The 27,746-nt window shown below is 42.4% G+C and overlaps 1 protein-coding gene across 6 annotated transcripts in view; it reads right to left on the bottom strand.

Moving 5' to 3' along the window:
* The window catches only part of oxr1a (oxidation resistance 1a), a 279,319-nt gene that overhangs the window by 141,731 nt on the left and 109,842 nt on the right, over positions 1–27,746 (bottom strand). Inside the window, exon 1 of one of the 6 annotated variants that reach the window (XM_078397887.1) lies at positions 18,425–18,635. The exons of the other annotated variants lie outside the window; for them this stretch is intronic. Coding sequence (XP_078254013.1) covers positions 18,425–18,578 — 154 coding nt within the window. The 5' untranslated portion in view covers positions 18,579–18,635. Of the gene's footprint in view, positions 1–18,424; positions 18,636–27,746 lie in introns of those variants that run through there. 6 annotated transcript variants of the gene reach the window in all.

Genomic DNA, 27,746 nt, shown 5'->3' with positions numbered 1-27,746 from the left:
TAAAGACTCTGCATCATTCTGTTATGGAAGTAGTTTCATATCTCAGCGCTGGGCAGTGGCATGTTGCTGTATTGAAAAAGGTACAGATCGAAGCCATCCTCTGTCTCTGTCTCAATGGAATCCCAGGCCATTCCATCCTGAGGTACGTTTTCTCATCTTGATGTCACGAGGGAGCAGAGTGCTGCAGTGGGAATAAATGTCAGCTCTGGTATGGGTCTGCGGTTTTAATAATATATGATTTGAGTCATATCATATAGAAAGTCCACTGTAAACCCTGTACTGGGTCAATTCCGCAGGCAATATTATTTACAAAGTAGTATCTTCCATTACTGATTACTGTACAATGTTCTTAGATGTGTTGATTAACAGCCACCCAGCACACAACACTGTTGCTACCTGCTGCTCAATGGCTAGTATTTACAGCCTATCCAAATGAGAGGGAGGAGAATCCACCAACCTGACCACGTCAACAGAATGCAATACATTAGTCGGATCAATAAACATTGAACAATACAGCGTAGGAACAGGCCCTTTGGCCCACTAAGCACATTGAAAAATTTAACTAATCCCTTCTACATGCATTCCTATCCCACCATTCCTTGCATATTCACATGCTTGGTCAACAGTCTCCAAAACGCCACTATCGTATCTGCTTCTCCCAGCACCCCTTGCACGTATCCGGCCCCCACCACACTCTGTGTAAAAACATTCATACCCCAAGAATCCTCTACAATTCAATGCCGCTATGGGTCCTACAATTGACTGTACACTTTCCACTTGCATTTATGGATGCATCGTAAGATATAATAGACATTGTGAAGTTTTGTAAAGTCCATCAGCAACTTCCATAACCACTTTCCCAGTTCATTGACAACCTTCTTCATGCCCCACGATGTCACCAATTTTGGTGTCATCTGCAAACTTACCAATCATGTCACATGCATTCTCAAAATATTAATACATGAAACAATAAAGGACCCACCAACGATCCCTGCTGCAGACCACTAGTCAGTCGTTCGATCTGAAAAACAGCCCCCCACTACAATTCTCTGAATCCTACTACCAAGCTAACTTTGTGTCCATTTGGCTAATTCACACTAGATCCCTTATGTAATCATTTCTACAGTAGCCTATCAAGAGGGACTTTGTCAAAGAGCTTGCTGAAGACTATTTGGACAACATCTAAGTCACCTCTTGAAAACACTCAGTTATCAATTAAACAGAGCGGAGTAGCCAGTGGCTCTGGCTGAAGAGGAAAGATCCCATCGGGTCTCCCAAATAAGCCGGCTAGGCAGATGCAGAGGGGGGTGGTTCTTGGACGCCAGAATGCACTGCTGAGCCTACTGGAGATGTCGTGGGTCCAATCAGCGAAACGTCGATGAAAGTAGGTGCCCACTTGACAACCCCAATGACGTGTCTGCCTAGCCCTTCTCAACATCGGAGGAGCATAAGTGAGTGCATAACCCTCCCATCACCACCGGGAGCAAGTTGACATTTGGCACATTGGATTTCTAACATCTTGTCCTGTGTATTTGGAAATATTTCAGGTGGAGAACTGAAGGGAGGCATTGGACCACAGACCATGTCTGCTGCAGGTTATTCGTCTGTCACATTAACTAATTCTATCCGACAAAACTGCCAAATGTACAGTGAATTTCCTGTTCTTTTGTTTTATTTATCTTTCTAACTTCCCTCATTAATGTATCAATCAGATGACTTCATCAACATATAATTACCATGGCAACACGGGCTCACCTTCCAGATATTTTTTGTGTCCTACATTAACTTGGTTTCTCTCTAGACCGATGCTATCTGATCAGCTGCATGTTTCAGCGTTTTATGCTTGTGCTGCATGCGCTGGATCACTGCATCTCTCATAAGCTCCTTCAGAATTTTCAAAACTAAAAACATCACTCCTGACAGAGCACAAGGTATTTAGGAGGTTTGATAACATAATTATCAGGCTTCATCTGGCACTCTTCAAAACAATCAGCACAACTGAGCAAACTATTTTGAACAAAGCTGAACTGATCATGCAAGACAAACAAATTTAAACACAATAAAATCCCTCTTGTCTTTTGTAAGTCTGTTTACAAAACTAGACAGCGTTTGTGATAAAGCTGCATCAAAAAGTTGCAAAACCTCTATCATAATGAGAATCAGTTTTGAAAAAAATCACTTATTTTGTAATCCTCCTTTCACTTTAAGAATCAATGTGACTTTTTGGTCAAATTGAATCATTTTCATTTAGCAGTGAGGAGTGTATTTTTTGGAATGGAGGCAAGTGTACAGAGGTACAGGGGTTCAACAGTCAAGAGGGTTCAACAGGGGTTTAACAGCCCTATGTACCAACAATGGAATAATGAAATTCTTACTTGCTAAAGCATAGACCGAGTAACACACATAATATATAATAATCAAAACTACTATAAAATAAAACCTATTATACAAAGGAACCGTAACAGTGAAAAACAGAACTTCGTAGTACAACTAACAGCATGGACTGAATAAGATCATAGTTGCTGAGATTAATGTTCAAATGCCTGAATGATTTGCTGGGAAGAAACTGTTTTGTGATGGAAATTATGAGGATTAAAGAAGAGGAGGTACGGACACTTTTGAAAAATATAAAAGTGGATAAGTCTCCAGGTCCTGATAGGATATTCCCTAGGACATTGAGGGAAGTTAGTGCAGAAATAGCAGGGGCTATGACGGAAATATTTCAAACGTCATTAGAAACGGGGATGGTGCCGGAAGATTGGCGCATTGCGCATGTTGTGCCTTTGTTTAAAAAAGGTTCTAAAAGTAAACCTAGCAATTATAGACCTGTTAGTTTGACGTCTGTGGTGGAAAAATTAATGGAAAAGATACTTAGGGACAATATATATAATTATTTGGATAAACAAGGCCTGATTAGAAACAGTCAACATGGTGCCTGGAAGGTCATGTTTGACTAATCTTCTTGAATTTTTTGAAGAGGTTACCAGGGAAATTGATAAGGGCAAGGCTGTGGATGTTGTCTATATGGACTTCAGTAAGGCATTTGACAAGGTTCCACATGGAAGGTTGATTAAGAAGGTTAAATCGTTGGGTATTAATAGTGAGGTTGCAAGATGGATTCAACAATGGCTGAATGGGAGATACCAGAGGGTAATGGTTGACAATTGTATGTCAGGTTGGAGGCCAGTGTCTAGTGGAGTACCCCAAGGATCTGTGTTGGGTCCACTGTTGTTTGTCATTTACATTAATGATCTGGATGATGGTGTGGCAAATTGGATTAGTAAATATGCAGATGATACTAAGATAGGTGGTGTAGTTAATAATGAAGTAGAGTTTCAAAGTCTACAGAGAGACTTGGGCCTTTTGGAAGGGTGGGCTGAAAGATGGCGGATGGAGTTTAATGCTGATAAGTGTGAGGTGCTGCATTTTGGTAGGACAAATCAAAATAGGACGTACAGGGTAAATGGTAGGGAATTGAGGAATGCAGTGGAACAGAGGGATCTGGGAATAACTGTGCATTGCTCCCTGAAGGTGGAATCTCATGTGGATAGGGTGGTGAAGAAGGCGTTTGGTATGCTTGCCTTTATAAATCAGAGCATCGAGTATAGAAGTTGGGATGTAATGTTAAAATTGTACAGGGCATTGGTGAGGCCGAATCTGGAGTATGGTGTGCAGTTCTGGTCGCCAAATTATAGGAAGGATGTCGACAAAATGGAGGGTACAGAGGAGATTTACTAGAATGTTGCCTGGGTTTCAGCACTTAGGCTACAGAGAGAGGTTGAACAGGTTGGGTCTTTATTCTTTGGAGCGTAGAAGGTTGAGGGGGGACTTGATAGAGGTTTTAAAAATTTTGAGAGGGACGGACAGAGTTGACGTGGGTAGGCTTTTCCCTTTGAGAGTGGGGAAGATTCCAACAAGGGGACATAGCTTCAGAATTGAGGGACAAAAGTTTAGGGGTAACATGAGGGGTAACTTCTTTACTCAGAGGGCGGTGGCTGTATGGAATGGGCTTCCGGTGGAAGTGGTGGAGGCTGGCTCGATTTTATTATTTAAGAGTAAATTGGATAGGTATATGGATAAGAGGGGATTAGAGGGTTATGGTCTGAGTGCAGGTAGATGAGACTAGGTCAGGGAGAGTGGTCGGCGTGGACTGGTAGGGCCGGACAGGCCTGTTTCCATGCTGTAGTTGTTATATGGTTATATGTTATATGGTTATATGTTGTTGAACGTGCTGGTCAGAGTGTTGGATTGGGCAATGTTTACCACTCCCTGAAGTCTGCCATAATTATTGTAATACACGTCAAATACACCTCTAAGATCCTGGTTTTTAACATGTCCTGCATTATGATTAGTGCTTGAGACATATTGACTGACTGCCATCATTGTTCTCCGTCTCTTCTTAGTCACCCAAACTAATTCTATTTTCTGAGTAATCAGGATTACCTCGCATCATTTTTGATTTGGCCTGTGTCTACAGGAATATTTAATTGCTTGAGTAACCCACCAGGTCAGGCAGCATCTCCGAAGAACATGGATAGATAGTGTTTCAGGTCAGGACCCTTCTTCAAACTCATTCTGAAGAACATGGTCCCGACCTGAAACGTCACCTATCCGTATTGTCAGAGACATTGCTTGACCTGCTGTGTTACTCCAGAACTTTGTCTCTTCTTTATTTCAAGGAACCAGCATCCGCAGTTCCTTGTTTCGACATTCAATTGCTTCCCTTTGGTACCAGGAACAATACAGCACAGAAACATGTCCTTGAGCCCATCATCTTTGTGCTGACCATGATGCAAATTTAAACTAATCCCATCTGCCTGCACATAGACAATAGGTGCAGGAGTAGGCCAGCACCACCATTCAACATGATCATGGCTGATCATTCTCAATCAGTACCGCGTTCTTGCCTTCTCCCCATACCCCCTGACTCCGCTATCCTTAAGAGCTCTATCTAGCTCTCTCTTGAATGCATTCAGAGAATTGACCTCCGCTGCATTCTGAGGCAGTGAATTCCACAGATTTACAACTCTGACTGAAAAAGTTTTTCCTCATCTCCGTTCTAAATGGCCTACCCCTTATTCTTAAACTGTGGCCCCTTGTTCTGGACTCCCCCAACATTGGGAACATGTTTCCTGGTCCATGGTCCATATTCCTCCACTCCCCACTTATTTATGGGTCTGCCTAAATGCCTCTTAAACATTGCTTTCATATCTGCTTCCACCATCTCGCCCGGCAGAACGTTCCAGGCACCTGGCTAAAAAAAACTTGCCCAACACATTTCCTTAAAATATCCCTGTCTCATCTTAAACCTTTGATTTGACATGAATGAATGAATGAATGAATGAATGAATACGTTTATTGGCCAAGTATGTGCAATTACACGGAATGTGCCTTGGTGCTCCGCTCACAAATGACAACACAAACATACAGTTAACAATTAAGAATAAAGCATGAACACATCAAAACAATAAGGATACACCATTACGGTCTAAACATGTGGGTGAAAATAAACCCGAGCAGAAAAGAGACTACAGACTTTGGTTATTGAGTAGAACTATCCCTATCAATGCCTCTCATAGTTTTACATATTTCTATCAGGTCTCCTGTCAGCTTTCAACTCTCCAGAAAACAACAATCTAAGTTGTCCAAACATTCCTTATCACTAATACACTCAAATTCAGGCAATGACCCTGGCAAACCTCTTCTGCACCCGCTCCAAAGCCTCCACATTCTTCCTCTAGTACGGCAAAACTAAACTAAACTAGAACTTCACGCAATCATCCAAATGTGGCCGAACCAAAGATTTGTAATGCTGCAACATGACTTGCCTACTTTTATACTAAATCTCCTGACCGATGAAGGCAAACATGCAGTGTGCCTTCTTTGCCACTCTATCTACTTATGCTGCTACTTTCTGGTAGCTAAATACTTGCACTCAAAGACCCCACTGTGTGTCAATACTCGCACTCAAAGACCCCACTGTGTGTCAATGGCAGTCCTGCCATTTACTGCATACTTTCCTCTTGCATTTGACCTTCCAAAATGCAACACATATTCAATTTTCCAATCCTGTTTCTGAAAAGGCTATTCACATGTACCCATTTCTTCTCAATTATGTAGCACGAGTGAAGAACCTTCAATTATTCCCTGCTCAAATATAACAAGTTTGTACTTAGAGTTAAAGGAGACAGCACAAATCAGGCTGCTAGTCCATTTAATTGGATTAGAGCTATTGTATCTTCCGATGGCCGCACAGCCACAGAGGTAAGGACTGCACAGAGCTGGTTAGGGGAGGCAGAGAAACGACTCCACCACTGCTTGGTGTTGGAAGTCTGGCCGATGTTCAAGGACTCGACAATGGATCTGAACGAATATAGCCGTACAGCTCTGGAGCACCTCAGGACTGTGTGCTCAGTCCCGTGCCCTGCTCATGACTGTATAGTGAACAGAGTTCCGATGCCAGATTTAAATTCACCGACGATACCACCATAGTTGGGCAAATAATGGGCAATGATGAATCGGAGTGTAGGAGGGAGAATGAAAATCTGATTGGTTGGTACCAACAATCTTGCTCTCATTGTCGGCAAGACAAAGATAATTAAATTTGGAAAGGGAAAGCATAGGATCCACAAACCTACATTCATCGACAGCTTGGCGGGGAGAGAGTAAACCGTTTCAAGTTATTGGGCAGGCATACCATGAAGTTCTGTCCTAGGCCCAGCACATTGATGCAATCTTAAAGATTGATGCAATTTTAAGTTTCCATATTGCCAATTTGCATGTGAAAGTGAACAGGGTGATTTGACCAGGCATGGGGATGTGACTTTAAAATTTATTTAACCTTAGCTGCTGGATACATTCTGATCTTACTCTTGGCATCAAACCACAAAACCATGCATTTCTTTGACGTATGTAAAATCATGGGCCTATCTGTTTCCCATGGTATGGGTGGCACGGTGGCACAGCGGTAGAGTTGCTGCCTTACAGCGAATGCAGCGCCGCCGGAGACTCATGTTCGATCCTGACTACGGGCGCCGTCTGTACGGAGTTTGTACGTTCTCCCCGTTATCTGTGTGGGTTTTCTCCAAGATCTTCGGTTTCCTCCCACACTCCAAAGACGTACAGGTATGTAGGTTAATTGACTGGGTAAATGTAAAAATTGTCCCTAGTGCATGTAGGATAGTGTTAATGTGCGGGGATCGCTGGGCAGCGCGGACTCGGTGGGCCGAAGGGCCTGTTTCCGCGCTGTATCTCTAAATCTTTTTTTAAAATCTAAAAATGTAAAGGGTTCTGACAGGTATTTTTTGTTTAAATAAAAGTGGTTTAGTTTAGAGATACAGCATGACAACAGGTACTTCAGCCCAGAGTCCACGCTGACTATCAATCACCCGCTTACACTAATTCTATGTTATCTCACTCGCATCGACCCTACACATGACAGGCAATTTAGAGTGGACAATTAACTTACAAAGCCACACATCTTTGGGATGTGGAAGGAAACCAGAGCACCCAGACGAAACTCATGCAGTCACAGGAAAAACATTCAAACTCCACAAAGAAAGCATCCAATGTCAAGATAGAAACCGGTCTCTGGCACTTTGAGGCAGCTGCACCACTGTGCTGCCCACAAACATGTAAACCGAACAGGAGATGCAACACCTGTCCCTATACCATCTCCCTTGACTCCATCCAGGGACCCGGACAGTTCTTTCAGGTGATGCAGAGATTCACTTGCACCTCCTCCAACCTCATCTACTATATCCACCGTTCTAGGTGTGGACTCCTTTCTCAGCGAGACCAAGCGCAGACTAGGCGATTGTTTCGCTGAACACCTACGCTCAGTCCACCTTGGCCTACGCGATCCCCTAGTTGCCAAACATTAACTCCCCTTCCCATTCTCACACTGACCTTTCTGTCCTGGGCCTTCTCCACTGTCAGAGTGAGGCCAAACACAATTGGAGGAACAGCACCGCATATTTCGCTTGGGCAGTTTACAACACAAGAGGTATGAATATTGATTTCCCTATCTTCAAGTAATCCTTGCATTCACCTTCCAGTCTGCGGTCCAGACCGAAATGTCACCCATCCTTTTTCTCCAGAGATGCTGCCTGACTCGCTGAGTTACTCCAGCACTTTGTGTCTTTCTTTTGTATAAACCAGCATCTGCAGTTCTTTGTTTCAACATGTTATTCTGGTTCAGCAGTGGGATGCAGTAAGATTGTTTGCCAGCCGGGAGTCACAAGGTTCATTCGCAGCTCTGAACTGCCTCAGTGAGCAGGGCTCTCAGTAAGCTTACCATTCTCAGTACCCAACGCAAAACCTCTTCAAAGACCCTCGAAAGTTGAAGATGACAGCAGTAGTGTTGGGTGGAAAGGAGTTGCCCGCAACACTGAAAGAACTGTACGGCTATAATTGAAAAGCAAGAAAGAAAAGTCCTTATTGCTTTTTGAATGCAATTCCCTTGGTCTGGTGAGAGTCAGTACATGCATGTTAGCCCAAGGGAGCAACAAGTTTTCTGAAATATTTTTTTCAACTGAGTGCAGTTTGGTGTTTTTAAGTCAGCTTCCACAACACCACAGGAAAAAAAACCTAAATGCATGCAATGTTCTGCCGCACAGTTAATTATTCTCTTTCGCTATTGACATCTGGATAAAACGCTCCTCATTTCACACAAGCAGTTTCTCATATCAACCCTTATAACCAACGTAATATTCACTGAACTAGAAATGCACCATTCATCTCCATACTGCTGCAGTTTCACCCTACATCATTCATGCACCAAATCACATTACAAGTTTTGCACCATTATTTTGTCTGTCAGCAACATAAGATGAAGCTTTGGAGCAACCTATAATCTTCACGGTAAGAAATTGCTTTCACTCCAAAACACCATTCACTTCCTGATATACAGAAGAGAATGTCAACAGAGAAAATCAAAAGAAAAACAGTAATATCTGAAAATGGCCCTGAGCAAAGGAAGCAGTCAATCTATTCTGGTGTTGGTCGTTCATCAAATTTGATCAGAATCCTATCAGACCATTTGCTTCTTCAAATTGACCCTCCTGGAAATGTTTACGTCCAAACACACAGATTTTTGTTCCATCAACAGAGCACCTTATTAGAAATGCAGCACTTGAATTAATCAATGGCCTGTATTCAAGTCCTTTCAATAGGAATGCAGAAGTTTGAAGGAAGGAAACAACGATAAAGGATTTGAAGTAAATTAGTAGGATGTGTCGATTGGACTCAGAGATCCGTACTGCGATTTCAGGTCTTTACTCAAAAATAACTCAACTGTACAAGCGAATACTCTATTGTATAAACATACCAATGATAATTTAGGTGGTGCAGAAAATAGTGCAGTTCAGAGCAGAAAGTTACAAAGGAATTTGATGAAACATTAACTCTTCCATTCTCCTTAGATGGTTCAAACTGCTGCATCTTGGTAGTTTTCATTGAAAAAATACATTGACATTAAACGAGTAACATCATCAAGATTCAAGGTTCAGGGTAGACACAAAATGCTGGAGTAACTCAGCGGGTCAGGCAGCATCTCTGGAGAAAAGGAATGGGTGTAGTTTCGGGTCGAGACCCTTCTTCAGATTTCAAGGTTCAAGGTCAGTTTATTGTCACATGTACCAATTAAGGTACAGTGAAATTCGAATTACGATACAGCCATACTAAAAAAAAAAGCACCAAGACACACAACTACATAAAAGTTAACATAAGCATCCACCAGAGCGGATTCCCCACGTTCCTCACTGTGATGGAAGGCAATAAAGTCCAATCTACTTCCTCTTTTATTCTCCCGCAGTGGGGGCAGTCGAACCATCCGTAGTAGGGGTGATCGAAGCTCCCGCAGCCGGCAGTTGAAGCCTCCACGTCAGGGCGGTCGAAGCTCCTGCGGCTTGGTGTTCCCGAAATCAGTCTCTGACCAGAGACCGCAAGCTCCGTGATGTTAAAGTCCCGCAGGCACCCACGATGGAGCTCTCGAAGTCGGTCTCCAGCAAAGATGGCCTCGATGTTTGGCCACAGTGCAGACGGAGATACGATATGGAAAAAAATCGCAACTCCGTCGAGGTACGATATTAGAAAAAGTTTCCCCCAACTCCCCCCCACCCCAACATAAAACAAGCTAAAGAACACTAAAAACATACATTTAACACATGCAAATAAAAAACAAGAAGGAAAGACAGACTGTTGGTGAGGCAGCCATTGCTGGTGCCACCCGGTGGTCAGGGTGTAAAGAAGAATAAATTAATACACTCATCTAAAAAAAGATTAAAAAGACTGTTTAAGAATTTGAAAGAGTAAATACAGAGAATCTATTTTGGTTAACTCATTTGACGAAGAAGCCCAATTTCCCAAACGCATGTGAAACTCCTTCATTCAAACAGCTCAAGAGAAGGTCAATCAAAAATATCAAGACTACATTTGATATTTTTAAAACAATGCTTGGCAAGGGCACAGTGACAGTCAAATGCTGTTGACGCACAGATCCAGGGACCAGGGATCATTCCTGCCTCAAGTACAGTCAGCGTTAAGTTTGCATGTACTCTCTGTACTCTCTGTAACCATGCGAGTTTCTTCCAGGTACTCTGTTTAGCTCCCACTGATAAGCTGGTAAATTAATTGGTCACTATAAATTACCCCGAGTGTAGGTTAATGGGAAAAATAATCAGAGGAGTTGATGGGCAAATGAGAGAGAATAGGTTGGCAGGGATTCATGGGAAATAGAGTCATACAGCACAGTAACATACCCTTCGGCCTTCATGTCCATGATGACATGTCCATGATGACCATACTATTCCCATATTACGGATATCAAATCTGAAGGTAGCAACATTGACAACAGATCATGGGAAACAGCAAAGAATAAGCCTAAATGGCATGCAGGACAGTGCCAGGATTTGGAGCTTCACTTTTCAAACACAAAGTCGGTGCAAGCCCTGCACTGTCAAGACCCAGCATGATGCCTGTAGCCGAATTTATAGATCATGAATCTGCACTTTAACACGTACAAAAATTCACAGATGTGAGATCCATTGGGTTGATGGCTTGGTCTCTGATAGCACACCGCGTGACTCAAAATAATTATGCATTTTGAAGGAAAATCGCCATTGTTTTTACAAGTGTTATAGTGTTAACAAGAAGGGTCCTTGAGAAGTTAACAAATGTAAACAAAGGCAGTGCTTTTAAAGTAGACTATATGAATTTCAGCAAGACCCTACAAGGCTAGTTGGAAAAATAAACCCCAAAGGATTATTGCCCAAAGGATACAATACACAAGCAGGGAGGTTACACTAGAAATGTAAACACTAGTGACTTGGTGTCACATGTGACAATAAAATATTCAACTCAAACAGCTGCTTCTTCTGTGTTGCAAATATTTTATTATTATTTGTCCAAGATATCAGTTAAGTTCCACCATATTACTTGAATGTTCTGCCATCCCAAAGCACTTGGAAAAATTCTGTTTGCCACATTAACTGCATTGCCTTGCTACATTTTTCTTCATTTGTGCATTTTTTCAGAATCGTCATTGGCATTGCTGAGATCTAGAGATAACTCCCAGCAACAGTTCGCATCTGGTGCCGTTTCTCAACTCCCTTGAAAGTGCTTCCACTTCCCATTGAGAGTGCTACTCCCTTCCACTGTTTCACAATAAACTCATTTTAATACATTTGGTAATACTGTCACTTAACCAAATTAGTACTGCTTTTTCCCGACCATATCTAAAGACACACAGACAGGGTCACACAGACAGGGTCACACCGACAGGGTCACACAGACAGGGTCACACAGACAGGGTCACACAGACAGGGTCACACAGACAGGGTCACACAGACAGGGTCACACAGACAGGGTCACACAGACAGGGTCACACAGACAGGGTCACACAGACAGGGTCACACAGACAGGGTCACACAGACAGAGAGCGAGAGAAAGCAAGCAGTGGTCACAGATCCACCTCCATTTCACACTAAATCAAAGCAAAACAAAACCTGCAACTGCTGAAGGAATCAGGGTTAATGCTTCAGATTTCTGACAATTCATCAGAACTAGAAAATGTAAGAAAGCAAATATATTTTATGTTGCAGAGAAGAGGGAGAGTCACAAAGAACAAATGAAATGTTTGTGATAGACTGAAGACCAAGAGGGGCTGAATACCACAGAAGGTGGTGGTGGTCTCACTAATTACAACTGATGCATCTGGAAGAGATTAAGAAGATGAGTAAAAACAGAGGGAGAAAAATGTGCTGCAACTGCAAAATGCAGAACACTGCAATAGCAGCAATCTGAAAAACAATGGTGGTGGAAACACTCAGCAGGTTTTTGGGTATCTGTGGACAGTGAGAAATTGAGTTATCTGTACAGTTTGATGACCTAGTATCAAAGTAGTCAGTCCTGACACAATTGGGACACTTCTGACACACACTAGAACAGCAAAATAATTCTGACGCTAGGAAATTGTGGATGTTGCCAAGACTAGAAAGTTTAGACAGGAGGAAAGGTTAGATAGGTTAGGGGCACAAGAAACTGCATGGGCCTCAAAGTCATTGCCCAAAAGGCCTGTGCAGAAACCCTTTTCACATTTAAAACGTCTCTAAATGTATACTTGGCAAACCATGATCTGCAGGGCAGGAGGTTGCCATGAGGGTGAAGTCACACTACTTCAAGTGGCATACACACAATGTATCAAGGTTCCACTCCCGCTTCATAGATTTTCAAGGATACGATTCATTAGTGTCATACAAGTGCATCATCAATCGAAAGTATACATGTTCAAGGTGGGCAGTAGTCAAACAGAGAAAAGGCAACAAGTTTTAGTACCCTTGAATGAATTTCAGCTTTCAGTGAATAAACACAGTTATACTGCATGAAACTAGCTTCTTCCTACATCTTAGTGAATGAGGGAGTTAGGAGTAAAGTCCATCATAGTTGCAGGATGACACTGTGACAATGGCATGTATAGGAAAATAACTGCCGATGATGGTTCAAATTGAAGGTAGACACAAAATGCTGGAGTAATTCAGCAAAGTAATTCAGTAAGGAATGGGTGACATTTCGGGTCGAGACCCTTCTTCAGGGTCTCGACCCGAAACATCACCCACTCCTTCTCTCCTGAGATGCTGCCTGACCCGCTGAGTTACTCCAGCATTTTGTGTCTACGTGTGACAATGGCACATTATATTATAATAAGTACTTTATCCAGAACGATATTATCCATATTTTCCCATTCATGTCACGCAAATAACACAATTGAACCAGATGCATCACCCCACGGGGAGCAGAAATATTCTGATCAGAGTTCAGATAACTGTTAAATAACTATTTCTGCCCTGACTTTACAGCAGTTTATAATAATTAGCTACGCACTCATCAGTAAATTTCAAAACAGAGACAGATTTCAGCAATCTGCAAAGAGAAGGAAATCAGAAAGGTGGTCTGAAAATTACCCAGGAGGATTTGTTCTTGTGGAATTGCAAAAAATACAATGAGTTTCACATTTGCTGAGTGGTAAACAGACCAAGTGCTCATTAACATGGCATGCAAAAGCCCTTTTGTATTCTGAAGAGTAGGAAAATGGAATTACTGTAAATTTCACTAATTCTTCAACTAGAACTATGACATTACAATGGGCTGTTTCAGATCTAATTTTCACAGTACTATTTGTAGGCAAACATGCCATTATGGCAATTGGGAAATCTAAAATTCAATTAGTTACAGAAATAAGTCACCATCATTAACAGCAACAACACCAACTGTTTGTTTAAAAAAGCCAGTTGCATCACAAATGTCCAAGAGGGAAGGCAGTAACAACTTACATTGACATCACTGGTATCCACCAGGATCTGTCATCCTTTGTCAGATCCTTCAGAACAGGTATATTTGTCCAAAATTGGACCAGATTGTTTACAGCCTTGAGTGCCATATTTGAAAACTTTGGATAGGAAAGTTTCAGAGGGTCAGAGGTCAAGCGCAGGCAAATGGGATTAGCTTGGATTAACTGTGGTTGGCATGAACAAGTTGGCTGAAGGGTCTGTTTCCGTGCTGTATGACTAACTTCCGACCATAAATCTATGCCAGAGGAACAACAAATAAAAATCGCAACAACCAGTATGGCCTCTGAAACCTGCTCTGCCATTCAATAAAGTCAGGACTGATCTGATTTTGGCCTTGTCTTCGTTTTCCTGCCTGACTATCCATATCTTTCAACCACGCTCCATTAGTTACCCAGTGCCAAACTGTATACAATCCATTTATTAGACTGATCCATTTTCTTTTGGTCAGCCAATTCTCTATCCATAACATACTATCCCCAAAGTCACAAGCTTATTTAGTACATTGTAAAGATACATCTTATCAAAGTTCTTTCTGAAAATCCAAATATACTATATCAGCTACTTCCCATTTAAGAGACAAGTGTGTTTAATTGACATATGTACCGGCAACAAAGCAGTGAAGTTTTTACTTACTGCAACTTAAGACTCATTAGCGCAATGACATGCAAATATATAATAATCAGTAAAACAATACATTTCTTAACTGTAATATTAGTTTACCATAATAGCGCAAAACCAAAGTCCATTGTACAACCAAAGACACAATCCACAGAAGATAATAGTTGCTGAGGTTAGACACAAAAAGCTTGAGTAACTCAGCAGGACAGGCAGCATCTGAGCGTCTCAGAGATGTTGCCTGTCCCGCTGAGTTACTCCAGCTTTTTATGTCTATCTTTGGTTTAAACCAGCATCTGCAGTTCCTTCCTACACATAGTTGCTGAGGTAATGGTTAGTGTTGCTCAGTGTTCAAGGGACTGATGGGTAATGGGAAGAAGCTGTTCTTGAACTTGGTGGTCATGGTAATCAGTCAGTATGCTCTCTACTGTACACCTGTAGAAGTATGAAGAAGTATTCGTCAACATACCGACTCTTCTATATCTTCGAAGGAAGTAGAGGCATTAATGAGCTTTCTTTGTGTTGCATCAATATGCTGGGCCTAGGACAGCTCTTCAGAGATATGCATGCCCTGGAGATTAAAGCTGTTGACTCTCCCCACTGCATTAGTAAGGAACTGAAGCCACTACATCTCACCTACCACCACAAGAGATAAGATTCTGCTGGTGGAGGGGGGGAGGGGGAGGGGGGAGGGGGGGGCAGGGTATGGTTTGAGCACCAAGCTGCAGTCAATGAACAATAGCCTGTTGTATGTGCTATTATTGTCCAAATGATCCAGTGCAGAGTGGATAGCCAGCAGAATCTTATCTCTTGTGGTGGTAGGTGAGATGTAGTGGCTTCAGTTCCTTACTAATGCAGGAGTTAATATGCATTATAACCAACCTCTCAAAGCACTTCATCACCATGGACGTTAATGCCCACCGGTCATTATTTAATGAGGAATGTCACATTGCTCTTCTTGGGCACCAGAATTATGGATGTTCTGTTAAAACAGGTGGGGACTGGGGACCTTAGCATTGACCCATTGAAGATGTCCACAAAACCTCCAGTCAGTTTCTCCTTGCAGGTTTTAAGAAATCGATTCTTATTGTATCCTCGAAAAGAACTGAGATAAATTTGTCAAATGTGATTTCCCTTTCATAATACAATGCCAGTTCTGTTTTGATTATATAGTGGATTTCCTAATTAACCCACCACTCTTTCATTAATAATAAATTCCAACACATCCCTAATGAAAGAGGTCAGACTAACTGACTTACAATTTCTTGTACCGCAAGGCTCAGTGCTGGGACCCCAGTTATTTACAATGTATATTAATGATTTGGACGAGGGAATTGAATGCAACATCTCTAAGTTTGCGGATGACACGAAGCTGGGTGGCAGTGTTAGCTGCGAGGAGGATGCTAGGAGGCTGCAGAGTGACTTGGATAGATTAGGCGAGTGGGCAAATGCATGGCAGATGCAATATAATGTGGATAAATGTGAGGTTATCCACTTTGGCGGCAAGAACAGGAAAGCAGAGTATTACCTGAATGGTGAACGATTAGGAGAAGGGGAGATGCAACGTGACCTGGGTGTCATGGTGCACCAGTCATTGAAACCAAGCGTGCAGGTGCAGCAGGCAGTGAAGAAAGCGAATGGTATGTTGGCATTCATAGCAAGAGGATTTGAGTTTAGGAGCAGGGAGGTTCTGCTGCAGTTGTACAGGGCCTTGGTGAGACCGCACCTGGAGTATTGTGTGCAGTTTTGGGCTCCTAATCTGAAGAAAGACGTTCTTGCCTTAGAGGGAGTACAGAGAAGGTTCACTAGATTGATCCCTGGGATGGCGGGACTTTCATATGAAGAAAGACTGGATAGACTAGGCTTGTACTCGCTGGAATTTAGAAGACTGAGGGGGGATCTTATAGAAACATATAAAATTCTTAAGGGGTTGGAGAGGCTAGATGCGGGAAGATTGTTCCCGATGTTGGGGGAACCAGGGGTCACAGCTTAAGGATAAGGGGGGTCTTTTAGGACCGAGATGAGAAAACATTTCTTCACACAGAGAGTGGTGAGTCTGTGGAATTCTCTGCCACAGAAGGTAGTTAAGGCCAGTTCATTGGCTATATTTAAGAGGGAGTTAGATGTGGCCCTTTTTGCTAAAGGGATCAGGGGGTATGGAGAGAAGGCAGGTACAGGTTACTGAGCTGGATGATCAGCCATGATCATATTGAATGGCGGTGCAGGCTCGAAGGGCCGAATGGCCTACTCCTGCACCTATTTTCTATGTTTCTATGTTTCTTGCTTTTTTTCTCCTTATTTTCTTTGGCCAGGAGGCATAAATATCTGTTTCCAATCTGTTAGGATTGTTCCAGAATCTAAAATCTTTCCATTGAATCATAGATACCTTTCAGCACACATATGGCCCTCTCACCCCACCTCATCAATGCCAACTGTGAAGATAATAACCAAGGTGCCAATATCTCATTAGCCACTTATTATTTTACGACTCCAGCCAAGTCAAGACTATCAACCTTTCATATATTGTTGCCGTGTGTTTTTCCCCCTAGTGATTCGCTTCCTTCTGTCCACCCACTGCTATCCTTCACATTAAATGTAATTTTTTTCGAACTTTTGTCCTTATTTCGAAACAGATGAATCATTCTTCTCCTGGATGGATAATTTCTCAATAGAATGTACTTTTGCCTAGAACTATGAATTATCTCCAAAATATCCATCTCTGCTTATTTACCATTTGACATTTTAATCCATTTTCCTCAAGCCCTTGTCGTCAATTCTGGCTTCGTTCATTTTGGAGACACAAGGTGATGGAGGAACTCAGTGGGTGTGGCAGCATCCGTCTCACTATAAACACAGTGTGGAACATGTCATGGGGGCGGAGGAGGCTGCAAGCCTGAAGCAACCGGTCACCCTGCAAATCTCGGACTCCACTCAGCAAGCAGGTCGTGCACACAATCCGGAACACAAAAGGTGGAAACACTCAAGAGCGGGTCAAACAGCTGAGACTGAGCACCTGCCGAGTCTTTACTTTGCAGCATTCTCGTTTAAAAAAAAAAAAAAAACAGCAGATGCAGAGTTTACATTTCGTGCATGGTCGTTCTCGCCCTCTCCAGTGCTAACTCTCTCTCTCTCTCTCTCTCTCTCTCTCCCACTCACTCTCCCACTCCCTCTCTCTCTCCCTCCCTCTCCCTCCCTCTCCCTCCCTCTCCCTCCCCCTCCCTCTCCCTCCCTCTCCCTCCCTCTCTCTCCCACTCTCACTCCCTCAATCTCCCACTCTCACTCCCTCAATCTCCCACTCTCACTCCCTCAATCTCCCACTCTCACTCCCTCAATCTCCCACTCTCACTCCCTCAATCTCCCACTCTCACTCCCTCAATCTCCCACTCTCACTCCCTCAATCTCCCACTCCCTCAATCTCATTCCCTCCCTCTCCCACAGCGACTGATTACTTCCAGCATTTATTATTTTCAGAGCAGGATGCGAGTTTGCTTTCCCCCAATCCCCACATAAATCAATCAAACTGAAAAAAATGTCAACACAGACATGCAAATGATGTTTGCTGATTTCCACCTTTAGTTTAAGAAGTGTAAGGGAATTTCCACCTTTAGTTTGCTGAATTCAAGGGGGGGGGGGGGGGGGGGGGGGTCGCGTTGGGTCTTTCGACAAGTTTGATGAACTTCCTTTTCTTTAAAAACTAAATGACACGCGCGCAAAGGCCAAGCGCCATTCTGGTCTGGACTGGACTTTTACTTTCCGGCCGGATAATTGTGTTGACGTTGCAGACACCGGCCACGCGTTATTATTTCTAAATTCTGCTGAGGGGCGAAGACAAGTGTGTGGAGACATGGATCCACAACACGACAAGTGAGGGCGACCTGTTGTTCAAACTTCTGAAGAAGTTTGACAAAGTCTGAAGAAGTTTGCAAGAGATACATTCCTCCCCTACACACACACACACTTACCAGCAAAGTTGGTGGTGGTTTGGTGCCCGGCCGCGTCCACCGTCTCCTTCACAGAGTCCAGGAAATGAACCTCTCGCAAACTGGCCCACAGCCTGTTGGAAGTGCCCCGCAGTAGACGGGCTCCCCTGCCAGAAAAACTGCTGAAATAATCCATTCCCGCTGACACACTTGAGGGGTGAAACGGGCTTCACATGCCCAGCACTGCCGCCATCTTCGCCCCCGGGGAGGGAACACCTCACCAAATGCAACGCCGTGTGTACATTTCATTGCATGTTTACACACTCCAGACAACGCGCCCCCCCCCCCCCCCAAAAGAAGTCGCTGCAACTTTTTTTTTTTTTTTGTTGCTGCACCACTGCAATCAGGCCAGGCCAGCCCCGTGTCAGGTTACGCGTTGTTTTAATTACAATACTTTTTTTTTTTCACGTTATATTAAAAAAAAAAAAGGAGAAATACATTGACGTGACTTTTTTTTTTTTTTTTTTTGGCGTTTCATTCTCATTTCCCAGCTATTATTTAAAGTGTCCCCGTTGTTGCATAGTTAGTAATAAGGACCATGTGGACAATATTATATTGCAAATCACAAATGTGCTTTCGGGAAAATAAAGCTGTGGTGCCATCTTCAACTGCTGTGAGCAATATGCTTCACGATGCCACGTAAGTGCCAAGGGGTTTTGAAGAAGCATTGGTCTATTTCAAACTCAATTGCAACAAATCTGAAATCATCATCATTGGTCCAAAAATGCTCACCAAATCCACCCAAAACTTCATCCTCAACATTGATGGTCTCCCAGTATCCACCTCACCTCACATCCGGAATCTTGGAATCATCCTTGATCAAACCCTCTCCTTCGACAAACACATCAAACACATCACAAAGACAGCCTTCTTCCACCTCAAAAACATTGCCCGTCTCCGTCCATCCCTCTCCTCCACAGCTGCAGAAACCCTCATCCACGCCTTCATCACCTCCCGTCTGGACTACTGCAACAGCCTCCTCTATGGCGCACCCTCAAAAATCATCAATAAACTTCAATACATTCAAAACTCCGCTGCCCGTCTACTCACACACACCTCGATCCGTGACCATATCACCCCCGTCCTTTATAAACTCCACTGGCTCCCCATCCCCCAGAGAATCCAGTACAAAATCCTCCTCATAACCTACAAAGCCCTCCATAACCTGGCCCCATCCTACCTGACCGACCTCCTCCACAGGCACACTCCCACCTGCACCCTCCGCTCTGCCGCTGCCAATCTCCTATCCCCCCACATCCGGACTAAACTCAGATCCTGGGGGGACAGGGCTTTCTCCATCGCTGCTCCCACCCTATGGAACTCACTACCCCAAACCGTTAGAGACTCCCCCACACTCACCACATTCAAAACATCGCTGAAGTCTCACCTGTTCAGCACTGCCTTCAACCACTGAAGGTCACCTCACCTACTGTCTCCTTTCTCTGTTCATTTATTTATTTACTTATTTATCTATTTATTAATTTCCCTATGTTCTCAAAATCTCTGTAAAGCGTCTTTGAGTATATGAAAAGCGCTATATAAATAAAATGTATTATTATTATTATTATTATTTCCAAGTCAGAGTGGCCTGTGGCATGGGAGGAGCCTCTGTTTTAAGAGGCTGTAACTGGGATGTGCTGCAAAAGATTAACTACAGCTGCACCATTCCATGGTGGAGTGTATGAAAGGCTAAATGGTAAGGTGGCAATCAACAAGCTACTTTGTCTCAGATGCTGGCAGCCTTCTTCATGATTGTTGGAGCTACACTCATCCTTACCTGGGGGTTTTAGGTGTAGAAAGGCTTTGATTCTGTCCTCAATAGAATGCCTGGTTTCTAACCTCCTATTGTCACAATATTTATCTGATGGAACTAGTTCAGGTTCTGGTCAGTAGTAAACCCCAGGATGGTACAGAGTATGGAGATGGTACTACTGCTGACTACAACGATTAGGTGTTTATATTCTCTCATGTCGAAAATGGTAATTGTTTGGTCCAAATGTTACTTGCTACAGATCAGCCCAAGATTTAAAAATGTCGAATAGTCTTCATGAGCCCTTCATTTTTTGAGGAGTTTCACATGAAACTTAGCACCAAGTAATCATCAGCTATGAATGCCTTTTCAGAATTTTGTGATGGGGAAGGATGGGGTTTCTATACTGAAGCAATTAAAAATGGTTGAACCTGGAATATTGAATGCTTCTGCAACGCCTGTCACAATACCTTAGGGCCAAGAGTATGTTGAAACAAGCCTATTTTGCTGATCAACTTTGTGTTGTTAGTTGGTGTTTGCTTTAGTATTGTGTTTGGTGCAGAAGTAACAAGTTTAGAGGGATATGGACCAAGCGTATGCAGGTGGGACTAGTGTAGCTGGGATATGTTGGCCGGTATGGGCAAGTTTGGCCGAAGGGCCTGCTTCCACACTGTATCACTCTATGACTAAGTAAACCATACAGTACAATCTGCAATCTGCTTATTAAAGAAACCTGTCATAAGCCTAGTTGTCCCTGTATCGTGAAGTCAAAGAAAACCAAATCAATATGCCCCCGTTTAGAGAAGCAAATCCATCAATTGAAACATTATCATTTATGTCCAACATATACATTGATCCCTGCAGCATCTCAAATGCACCAACAGTCATCATGATTTCCTTCCATAGGCTAAGGAAGAGAAAAGAATGGCAGTCCCCTTTGGCCATACCTTTCCTGGAACTATAGATGGCCTCATTGACCACATTCCAATAAATGGTGTGCAAATTTTCCAGTCAATTTTATTACATTGTCAAATTTACACAAAACAACATTGGGGAACATAACTAAAATTAAGCTCAGGGTTACAACAAATAATTGAGGTAACTTGAATAGGACGTAGATAAGGATTGAAATAAAATCTACAATCCCAGATCAAACTTTTCACGCCAATAATAGCTAATTAAACGGTTTTGGGAAGTTCCCAAATTTGCTTGCACCTGCCCTTGGAGCACACTCTTATGTCGTATCTCCAGGTGTACTGTTGCATTGAAAAAAACAGTTCCCAGTAGGACAGTATAAGTTGCAGTATTCACTAACCCCAGAATAGTATTGACAACTGGTGAGGCCCTGTCCCCTTATTCATCAGCTGTCAAAACTCTCATTCAAATGTAGAATTTTGTGAATCTCTTTGGAATTTACACATAATCTAAAACACACAGGTATTATTAAAAGTGTCATTTCTTAAATGTGAAAGGAAAACATTAGAAAGATGAATACAACTTTAAATTAACACAAAAATCAACTGTCATCTACATTAAATCAACTAAATCAGATCAACTAAATTAAATCAAATTAAATAAGTTAACTTGACACAACTATTCTTCCCATAGCCATCTCGTCCCATTGAACTCACGGGCTTGCTGGATATTCCAAGTTAGGTTGGCACAAATTCAGCAGACAGGTTTCCCAGCGAAGTACAGAGATCTGAGGTAGGGTGGTCTGTACCTTCTTCCATAGAACGCCCAACATCACTGCACAATTATGCGAGAGCAGCATTTAGCTGAGCAGGATGCTGCCTTCAGTTCCCACTCGGCAGACTGAAGCTTTGGTCAGTTATGTGAAAAAAAGCCATTAGATCTGAGGGGTTTGTCGAGACCCTTCTTCAGACTGAGTCACAGGAGAGGGAGATATGGAGATAAGGCAGTGTAAGGTGTGAACATGAGGCATCAAAGGGGATGCAGTTCAAGGGAAATGTAGAATAGATCATTGTAAACTAGGAGAAGGTGACAACAAATCATACAGAGATAAAATGCAATCAGGGGGACAGTCAGACTGGTTGGAGAACTCAGAAGGATGGAAGGAGAGGGAAAGCAAGGGTTGCTTGAAGTTAGAGAAGTCAATATTCATATCGCTGGGGTGTAAGCTGCCCAAGCAAAATATGAGGTGCTGTTCCTCCAATTTGTGCTGGGCCTCACTCTGACACTGGAGGAGGACCGAGATAGAAAAGTCAGTATTGGAATGGGGAGGGGAGATAAAGTGTTTAGAAACCAGGAGATCAGGTAGGTTCAGGTGGACTGAGTGGAGGTTTTCAGCTGAAAGATGGCCAAGCCTGCGCTTGGTCTCGCCGATATATAGGAGTCCACACCTGGAACATCGGATACAGTAGATGAGGTTGGAGGAGGTGCAAGTGAACCTCTGCCTTACCTGAAAAGACTGTCACAGGGGCGGTAAATTATCTTGAATTATCTTTACAGCACAGAAACAGGCTGTTGAACATAGGAGGCCAATGCCCATTGCTAGTGTTGACAGATCTAATAAGCCTCCTATGTTTCACCTCAACCTTTCAAAATATTTCCTATTCCTTTCTTCCTCCCAGTTTCTTCTTAAATGTATCTGTGCTGTTCACCTCAACTATTCCATATGGTCATAATGGTCATGTTTTTATTACTCTCTATGGGAAGATCTATTTACTTTTAGGATATTTTGGTGAATATTTTGAGCCAAAATATTATCGGAGGTCACCAACAGATGTACCTTACACATGCTCCCTTTACACATTTGCAGTGAAATTTGCTGAAAGTTAGAGATCCATCGAACTAGAGTTGGTCTCATTTTAAACAGGGAAAATTATGGGGTATCTCATGAAGGAAGTGCTGCAGATGCTGGCACCCATAAATATAAGCTGAAAATACAGGAAATAATCAGTAGATCAGGTAGCAGCTTTGATAAGATAAACTGTTAATGTTTCATGTTGATGAGCTTTCCAGAATTTTCTACTTATATTTTTCGGTTGCCAGCATCTGCAGCTTTTCATCAGTGCTTAGAAAATTTGGAGATAAAAAAAACTAACGAGCATTGAGGAGGGGATGATGTGAAGAAACTAAAAGGGAATGTCCTTGATAGGATTGAGACAGGACAAAATTGAATGACACTCTCGCCACCTAAAAAATGATGGCAAAAGTTAGTGAATAGCAAACACATGTTTGCATGTGGTGTTTAGGAGACAATACTGGAAATGTGAAATACATGATCAGAATGGGTTACAGAGTCCTTGTCAAAATAGAAGGTACAAAATAGTGCCCAAAATACCACAGAACCAAGGTCTTGGAGAGAATGTGCAACTGAATGAGTTAATCGTAAAAAAACTAACTCTTATTTCTAACAAGAGAGGCTGCCATTGGGCCTACTGTCTTCATGACTCCAGGAGGGTAATCTCAATATTTCCATTTCCTCACTCTTAGTTCCTCATGCTCTTGTAACCGCTTCCCTCTCACACGTGCCTAAAACTCTAATTCTCTATTGTCATTATCCCACACAAAAGTGTAATTTCCAGTCATAATTAACCTACCAGCATGGTCTTTGGTGCTTGGGGGAGAAACTGGAACACCAGAAGAAACCCAGCTGGTCGCAGGAGAATTTAAACCAGCATCTGCATCTGCAGTTCTTTCCTACACAGTAAATCACAATCATGTACATCTTTCAGTTTTGAAAAGGCAGCTATTGAGATAACATAAGCATTGCTTATCATATTTCACAATACGGCACTGCCAATCTAACATCAGTAGAAAAATGCCAAGGTCTATTGTTAAGGAACTGTTAAGAAAGCATCTTGAAAATAATGATTGAAGTAGACGTAGCCAAGATAGATTAATGAAAGAGAAACCAATATTTGACAAATAAGTCAGAATTGTTTGAGATTGTAACTAGCAGTATGGAAAAGGGCAAACTAGATTTTGAGGTACATTTGTACTTTCAGAATGACTTTGATCAGGTGCCGCACAGGTGATTACTGATCAAAATTAAAACACATGAGAGTTGGGTAAAATATGAGCATAGAGTGAGGATTGTTTAATGGACAGAAAACAGAGCATAGGAATAAATAAATAATTTTCAGTTTGGGAGGTTGTGATCTGTGAGGATCAGTGCCGCAGTCTCCACACAAGTTCATACGTTCTAGGAGCAGAATTTGGCCATTCAGCCCATCAAGTCTACGCCGCCATTCAATAGCTGCTGATCTATCTTTTCCTCTCAACCCCATTCTCCTGCCTTCTCCCCTTAACCTCTGACACCTATACTAATCAAGAATCTGTCAATCGCCGCATTAAAAATATCCTAATAAAAATTGGCCTCCAGAGTCTTCTATGGCAATGAAGTCCATAGATTCACCAGCCACTGACCAAAGAAATTCCTCCTCATCTCCTTTCTAAAAGTACATCCTTTTATTTTGAGGCCTTCTTCATATCATCTGCAAACTTGGCCACAACCCTTCAATTCCCTCATCCAAATCATTGGTATACAACGTGAAGAGCAGCGGCCCCAGCATCGACCCCTGCAGAACATTGCCAGTCATTGGCAGCCAACCAGAAAAAGCCCCCTTTATTGCCACTCTTTGCCTTCTGCCATCCAGCAAATCTGCTATCCATGCTATAATCTTCTGTCTAATACCATGGGCTCCCAACTTCTTTATTAGCCTCACGTGCTGCACCTTATCAAAGGACTTCTGAAAATCCAGGTACACAACATCCTTTGTCTATCCTGCTATTTTTCTTCTCAAAGAATTTCAACAGGTTCGTCAAGCAAGATCTCTTCACAAAACCATGTTGACTTTAGTCTATTTTATCATGTGCCTATAAGAAAACCTCATCCTTTATAATAATGGACTCTAAAATCTTACCAACCACTGAAGTCAGGCTAACCGGCCTTTAGTTTCCACTCTTCTGCTTTGCTCCCTTCTTGAATAGCAGAGTGATAGTTGCGATTGTCCAATCAACTGCAACCACTCCTGACTCTAATGATTCTAGTGAAACCAAAGTACCTAGTGCAACCAAAAATGAAATTCGCAGTAGATAATTGCTGAGGTATGATTATGGTTAGCGTTGTGCAGTGTCGTTCAAGAGTGTCATGTTTGCTAGGAAGAAGCTGTTCTTGAACCTGGAGGTCAAGGTTCTCAGGCCCTTATACCTTCTTTCCGATGGTAGCAGCAGGATTAAAGCATAGCTAGAGTGGTCATGCAGAGTGGAAACAGTCCTTCAACCCAACTTGCCCCCACCAACATGTCACATCTACATTAGTCCCATCTGCCTGCGTTTGGCACATATCCCTCTGAACCTATCGTATTCATGACCAGTCTACATGTTTCTTGAATGTTGCGATAGTACCCGTCTCAACTACCTCCTCTGACTGCTCGTTCCACACACCCACTAACCTTTGTTTAAAAAGTTACCCCTCAGGTTCCTATTAAATCTTTCCCCCTTCACCATAAACCTATGTCCTCTGGTTCTCGATTCTCCTATTCTGAGCAAGAGACTCTGTGCGTTTATCCAATGTATTCCTCATGATTTTGTACACCTCTCTAAGATCACCCCTCAGCCTCCTGTGCTCCAAGGAATAGAGTCCTAGCCTGCTCAACCTCTCCCTGCAGCTCAGGCCCTCGAGTCCTGGCAAATTCCTTGCAAATCTTCCCTGCACCCTTTCCAGCTTTACATCATTCCTGTAACATGGTGTCCAAATCTGAACACAATCCCCTAAACCCTCAACAACATTTTCTACAACTACATCATGACCTCCCAACTTCAATACCCAATACTCTGATTGATGAAGGCCCATGTGCCGAAAGCCTTTTTAACTGCCCTTTTTACCTGTGATGCTACTTTAAATGAATTATGAACCTGCACTCTGAGTGGTGTGGGTCTTTGAAGGAGAGATGCTTTTTTGAGGTAGTGCCTCCTGTTAATTCCTAAAATTGTGGGAAGGTCAATATCCATGAAAATCTGGGCAAGGTCCACTGCTTTCCACAGCCTTCTTTGTTCCTGAGTGTTTGATTACTAAACCAGGTCATAATGCAACCGGTCAGTATGCTCTCTACTGTACACCTGTAGAAGTTTGATGGAGTATTCAGCAGCATGCCAAACCTCCCTAATTATGTATGGAAGTAGAGGCATTGATGAGCTTTTTTTGTGAATCATCAACCCAAGGATCACAGAACAAATGTTTCAGGAACATACTGAAATTTTAGTAAGCCCTGTTGAGAGCACTTCTGAAACATTGTGTACAGGTCTGATGTTTTTACCCAAGAAAGGATAAAGCTGTGAGAGAGGGTGCAATGATTCCTGGACTGACCTCTGCTCTCTAATTTAGAAGAATGAGTGGTGATCTCATTGGATTATTCAAACTTCTCATGTGATTCGACAGGGTAGAAGTACAGAAAATATTTCCCTTGGTTGTAGTGTCTGGAGTCACAAGGTCTGAACAGAAGGGGTCAGTCATTTTGGACTGAGATGAGAAGAAATTTCTTCACCCAGAAGGTTGTGAATCTTTGAAACTCTCCTCCCAAGTGGTTTATGGATGCTTAGTCATGCAATACATACATTACTGGAATGAAAAAATAAGGCAAGTGGCTCAGAGGTGAATGATCCACTATGATCTTAGTGAAAGCCAGTACTTCTGATGTTATTATGTACTGAAAATCACTTGCCCATTCTGTCAGCCTATGTCCTCCTGCAGTCAATCACTGTTCTCCTCACTGTTTAAAACATTTCAAAGTTTGTTTAATATAGAACATAGAATAGTACAACACAAGGACAGGCTCCTTGGCCCACGATCTCAATGCTAAACATGATGCAAGTTCATCACTTATCTACCTGCACATAACCCATATCCCACCATTGCCTGCCTATTCATGTGTCTATCCAAAAGTATTTTAAATGCCACTAATGTATTTGCTTCAACCACCATCCCAGCAGTGGTTTATGACTATTTATTTTGTCGTGCAGACTCATATCTATTTTATTTGTAATGTGCAGTGTTTGTAGCAATGATCTCTGGGGAAAACTACAGCCCACCATTCTCCAGTGTGGAGAACAAATGTTCACTGCTACTCTCTGCCCTCTGCCCGAGAACCCATTGTTTTTATCACTTGCTACTAAACTCTTAATTCCATGTGCTTCAATTTTTCCATGTATCTTTTAAATATTATTTTTATCAAAAAACTTTAGAAAGTATTCAGGTCTTTAACGTGAAACATTAATCCTGTTTCTCTTTCCACAAATGTTGCCTGACCTGGTGAGTCTTTCCATTGTTTTTCAGTTTTTATTTTAGAATATTCACTGTGTTTTCTGTACGTCAATCTTTGCTTTTATCTCATCAATCGGAATACACTAAAGCAACTTCCCTTTAACAAATTCATAAGCTCTCACTTAATTCAATTCAAACTTCTCTAAGTGCCCTTTCCAGAACGAAAGACAATGTGCTGGAGGAACTCAGTGAGTTAGGCAGCAACTGTAGAGGGAATATATAATGTTTCAGGTCAGGACACATCACAAGCTCTTCAACATTTA

Source organism: Rhinoraja longicauda, chromosome 4, assembly GCF_053455715.1.
Source record: "Rhinoraja longicauda isolate Sanriku21f chromosome 4, sRhiLon1.1, whole genome shotgun sequence".
Lineage (NCBI taxonomy): Eukaryota > Metazoa > Chordata > Chondrichthyes > Rajiformes > Arhynchobatidae > Rhinoraja > Rhinoraja longicauda.
This window is presented reverse-complemented; position numbering and strand designations above follow the sequence as displayed.